Here is a 3,909-nt window from a genome sequence, read left to right as displayed (position 1 = left end):
GCACCCCGCACCGGAAGAGGGCCCACGGCCTGGCCCCCTGCACCAAGCCCCGCAAGAGGAAGCGGGCTCACCCCCCAGGTGAGGGGGACGGCAGGGCAGCCCCTCAGCTGGGAGCCCGGACCCCTGCTTATGCGGGGAGCAGCAGGCAGGACTCTGGTTCTGCCCCTCTCCCTGCCACTACCATGTTGGCACCCATCCCGTGGGCCTGTTTCCCCAGCTCATCCAGCTGACCTTGTGGTCAGGGTGGGCGTCTGCCTGGGGTCCTGCCCCTCCAGGTCCCTTCCAGCCCTGGGGTTCCTGGGTTTGTGGGGATTTGGGGGCAGTGAGCCCATGACCCAGGCCAGTGCCTGGCACTCTGGGGCTGCGTCCTGCCCCCGTGCCTTTGCCTTCGCAGAGCGGAGAGTGCCAAGCAAGGCTGCACGCCAGCTCCTGGTCCGGGCACCGCACCCGGAGCAGGATGCGGGTGAAGCCGATGAGCAGCTCCCGCCATGGTTTGACAACACCTTGGTGGAGATGGCTGAGGACGGGGTTCCCTTCTGCGCAGCAGGTCGGACTTGCGCCAGCCCTGGGTGGGGGATGTCCTCTGGGCTTGGGTGGGTGGCGGGGGGTCTTACCCCCACAGCACATTGCCAGCACGAAGGGGTGTAAACCCACCTATGTCAGCAGGGCCAGGCTAATCCAGCCATGTGCCCAGAGAAGCTGTCAGTGGGTGGCATCAACCTGGCTGGGCTGGCAGTGACCTTAGCACCTTGTCACAGGCTGGCACGTGAGCCGTGACCCCCAGGGCAGCCGGGACGCTGACCTCTGTGCCACCTGCGAGGCCCAAATGGCAGGCAGTGAGCAGCTACGGGACCAGGACAGGCCACAGCTCTCAACACTGGGGTAGGTGTTTGAGGGGAGGGGGGACCTTACCCTCTGGGGCCCTGAGAGCAAGCCAGAGATGGGCCCCACAGCTGAGTGCAGCCTGTGGTGCATGGGGGGCCGTGGGTAGAGCGTGGTAGAGCTGCCATGGGAGGAGGAGGACACGGAGCCTGACGCCGGCCCCTGGCTCTCGACCCAGTCCCCTGCGTGGAGCTCCTGTGGTAAGTGGCCGGGGCACCCCCAGTCGGAGCTGCCCGTGTCCCCCCTGCCCAGCTCAGCACTAGCGGCTCCATGGGGAGGCTGGGAGTGGGGCAGGGCAGCGTGGGAAGGGGGCACCTGCCCCACGGACACCTGTTCCTGTGTCTGCAGGGAGCTTGTTCCTGTGCTCCCCGGGCAGCAGAGACCCTGGTCGGGCCGGCTCGGACCTGGGCTTGAGCCCCTCACTCCTATCTTCGCCTGGACGCCTGCTCCCACACCACTTCTTGCAGGCCAGCCCCGAGGAGCTGTCTCAGGGTAAGGGGCGCAGGCAAGGGTAGCCCTGGGGGCAGCCTAGAGCTGGGCCCTGGCCCTTCTCCTCCCTCCCTGGTGTGATCGCGTCATCGTGGGGCCCCCTGCTTATGTCTCCGTGTGCCGAGAAGGGGCAGCCCCGCGATGCTCCCCTTCCTGGCACAAGGTATGGCCCCGTGATTGGCACCCCAGTGCCTCCCCTCCCTGAGGCCATGGGCTGGGGTCTCCCAGGGAAGCACGGAGCAGGCCCTGTCTGGATGCCCCCTCTTGTGCCCCTGCAGTGCTGTTCCAGGACGTGGTTCTTAGCCCACCGCCCGCCCCAGCCTCCCGGAGCCTTGCAGGGCCCCTGCAGAGAAAGGTAGGTGGGGGAGGAGCCCCCCGCTCTGCCCAGGCCCCCACTCTCCTGGGCACAGCCCTGGCTCAGCTGTTCTGGGCTCGGGGCCTGCGGCAGTAACATTACCTGGGCTCCTTTGCTGGCCGTCCCAGGGATGCTTTCCCCATTCCAGCCCCCCACTGACCTCCCTGTCTTGCCCAGGTGGCGATCTCGCTGGACCACTGCTACCTCTCGTATGGTGAGGCAAGTAAAACCAGCTCCAGCCCCAGCCCAAAGCTTATGTCCTGGAGCAAGCAACTCCTGCAGGAGGTGAGAGCGGGAGGCAGAGGGCAGGGGACAGCTACAGGGTTTAGGACTCTCCCTTTGGGGCCAGCGTCAGGGACACAGTGGCTGGGACCAACTGGCTGGGACTGAGGAGGGTGCCCAAATGCCGTTCCCTTCCTTGGGGCCCAGCTGGCCTGGGCCAGCCTAGCCAAGCCTTTCCCACGTTTCCCCTACAACAGCTCCACCCCCCAGCCCCAGCTCTGCATCCGCAGGCCCCCTCTCCGTGTTGTCAGGTCTCGCCAGCCCCATCTTTGCAGTCCCCAGCCCCGTCTCTGTGCCCCCAGGATTCCCAGCACGGGCTGGACGGCTCCGAGTCCTCCGGCGACGAGGCCGACGATAGCACGTGGACCCCACCCAAGCGGACCAAGGCGGCGCAGGCCCCAAGCCGCAAGAGGAAGAAGTGGGTGAGCGGGAAGGCACCGACGGGCATGGACAAGCCCCGCTTGCCCCTGAAGAAAAAGTGCGTGAATGGTTTCATCATGTTCTGCCGCTTGAACCGCAAGCAGTACATCCGGTGAGTGGGGGGCTCTGGCCCTGGGCGCACGGCCCTTTACTTCCAGCGGCAGGGCCCAGGCAGCGGAGGGGGACCCCTCTGGCATCGGGGTCCAAGGGGATTGCTGACGAGCCCCGGTTCCAGGTCGGGTGCCCGTGCGTGGAGTCAGAGCTCCAGGGACAGCAGGAACCTGCCTTCAAGTGGGACGGATGCCTAGTCACTAGGGGAGGGGAGCGATGGGTGCAGACGCACAAAGTCGTATGGCAGGGGAAAGCGGGGCCTCTTTTCCACGCGTGGGCTGGGTCAGCCCGGCCCTCTGTCCATGGGGCTCCCAGCCCCCCACGCCAGCCGGCTCTTGGCTGGCGGACGAGAGTGGCGGGGAGGTGCCCACAGCGCCGGGGTGGTTGAACCTCATGGAGGGCAGCAGGCTGCTGGCATCGGGGGCACCTGGGGTCAGCGGCCTGTGTCTGCCATCCCGCAGCACCTGCCCAGGCCTGGCGTCCACCGCAGCTACCAGGGAGCTGGCGCAGCTGTGGCGTGCCATGAGCAAGCAGGAGCGCAGGCCGTACTGGTGAGCAGGGCCCGACCCGGGGGGGGTCACACCCTGGTACCAGGAGGGGAGACGGACGCGGGTCCTGGCTCCCGCCCCTGCGGCCCTGCCAGGCTGCGCTTGCGGGCAGGGCCGGCCCCGGGGCCCTTCTGGGACCTGGGCGGAGGTGCGTGCGGGTTACACTAGAGCCCCTCTGCCCCTGCAGCGTGCGAGCCCGGAGATTCAGCCAGCTCAACAACCGCATCGTGCGGCCCGACTCCGCCAGGGCCGAGGCCGAGGCCGAGGACACGGAGCCCCCAAAGCCGCTGCACGTGTTGCTGGCCGAGAAGGCCCTGGGGTCCTGGGCGCCCCGTGGCCTGGCCCCCCCCTCGGCCTGATGCAGTCGCAGCCCTGCCATCCCCCCCAGGGCCGGGGCCCTGCGGGAAGGACCGGGGCTTGAACCCCGACCCTATTTATTCTGCTCGTTTGCAGCCCCCTCTCCCCGCGACCCCGTTAGCGCTGGTATTGCCACAGCTTGCAGGGCAGCAGGTTTGGGGCGCCTAAGGCCCCTGGGCCGGCGCTAGCCCCCTGCCAGGGGCTGTGGGCCTGCGCACCCCGCGGAGCCTGGCCAGCACCCCCGGGCCACGCCCTGTTGGTTTTGAGCAGTTCCCTGCTGCCACGTTGAGCTATTTATTGGGTTTCGAAGACCCGGAGCCCCGGGCAGGGCGGGGGGCGTGCGCCGCCCCAGCGGGCACTGCATCGTGCAGGGCTGGGCCCGGGGACCGCTGCACCCCTGGGGCTTCCCCAGAGCCAGGAGGGAGAGGAGCCAGCGGTCCCCGCGGGGCAGGGCGGGGGGCACGC

General features: G+C 68.4%; 1 protein-coding gene across 1 annotated transcript; it reads left to right on the top strand.

The window, feature by feature from the left end:
- The first annotated feature begins 1,009 nt into the window (after positions 1-1,009).
- On the top strand, positions 1,010-3,749 carry BHMG1 (basic helix-loop-helix and HMG-box containing 1). The gene is made up of 7 exons (XM_014524149.2): positions 1,010-1,082; positions 1,231-1,374; positions 1,650-1,726; positions 1,904-2,011; positions 2,311-2,540; positions 3,001-3,090; positions 3,275-3,749. The coding sequence occupies exons 4-7, from the start codon at positions 1,982-1,984 to the stop codon at positions 3,444-3,446; spliced, it is 522 nt and encodes a 173-aa protein (XP_014379635.1). The 5' UTR covers positions 1,010-1,082; positions 1,231-1,374; positions 1,650-1,726; positions 1,904-1,981; the 3' UTR covers positions 3,447-3,749.
- Positions 3,750-3,909: the final 160 nt, after the last annotated feature.

The sequence above is a fragment of the Alligator sinensis genome, unplaced genomic scaffold (assembly GCF_000455745.1).
Source record: "Alligator sinensis unplaced genomic scaffold, ASM45574v1 scaffold107_3, whole genome shotgun sequence".
In the NCBI taxonomy this organism is placed as follows: domain Eukaryota; kingdom Metazoa; phylum Chordata; order Crocodylia; family Alligatoridae; genus Alligator; species Alligator sinensis.
The sequence above is the reverse complement of the archived record's forward strand: the minus strand, read 5'-3'. Positions and strand labels throughout refer to the sequence as shown.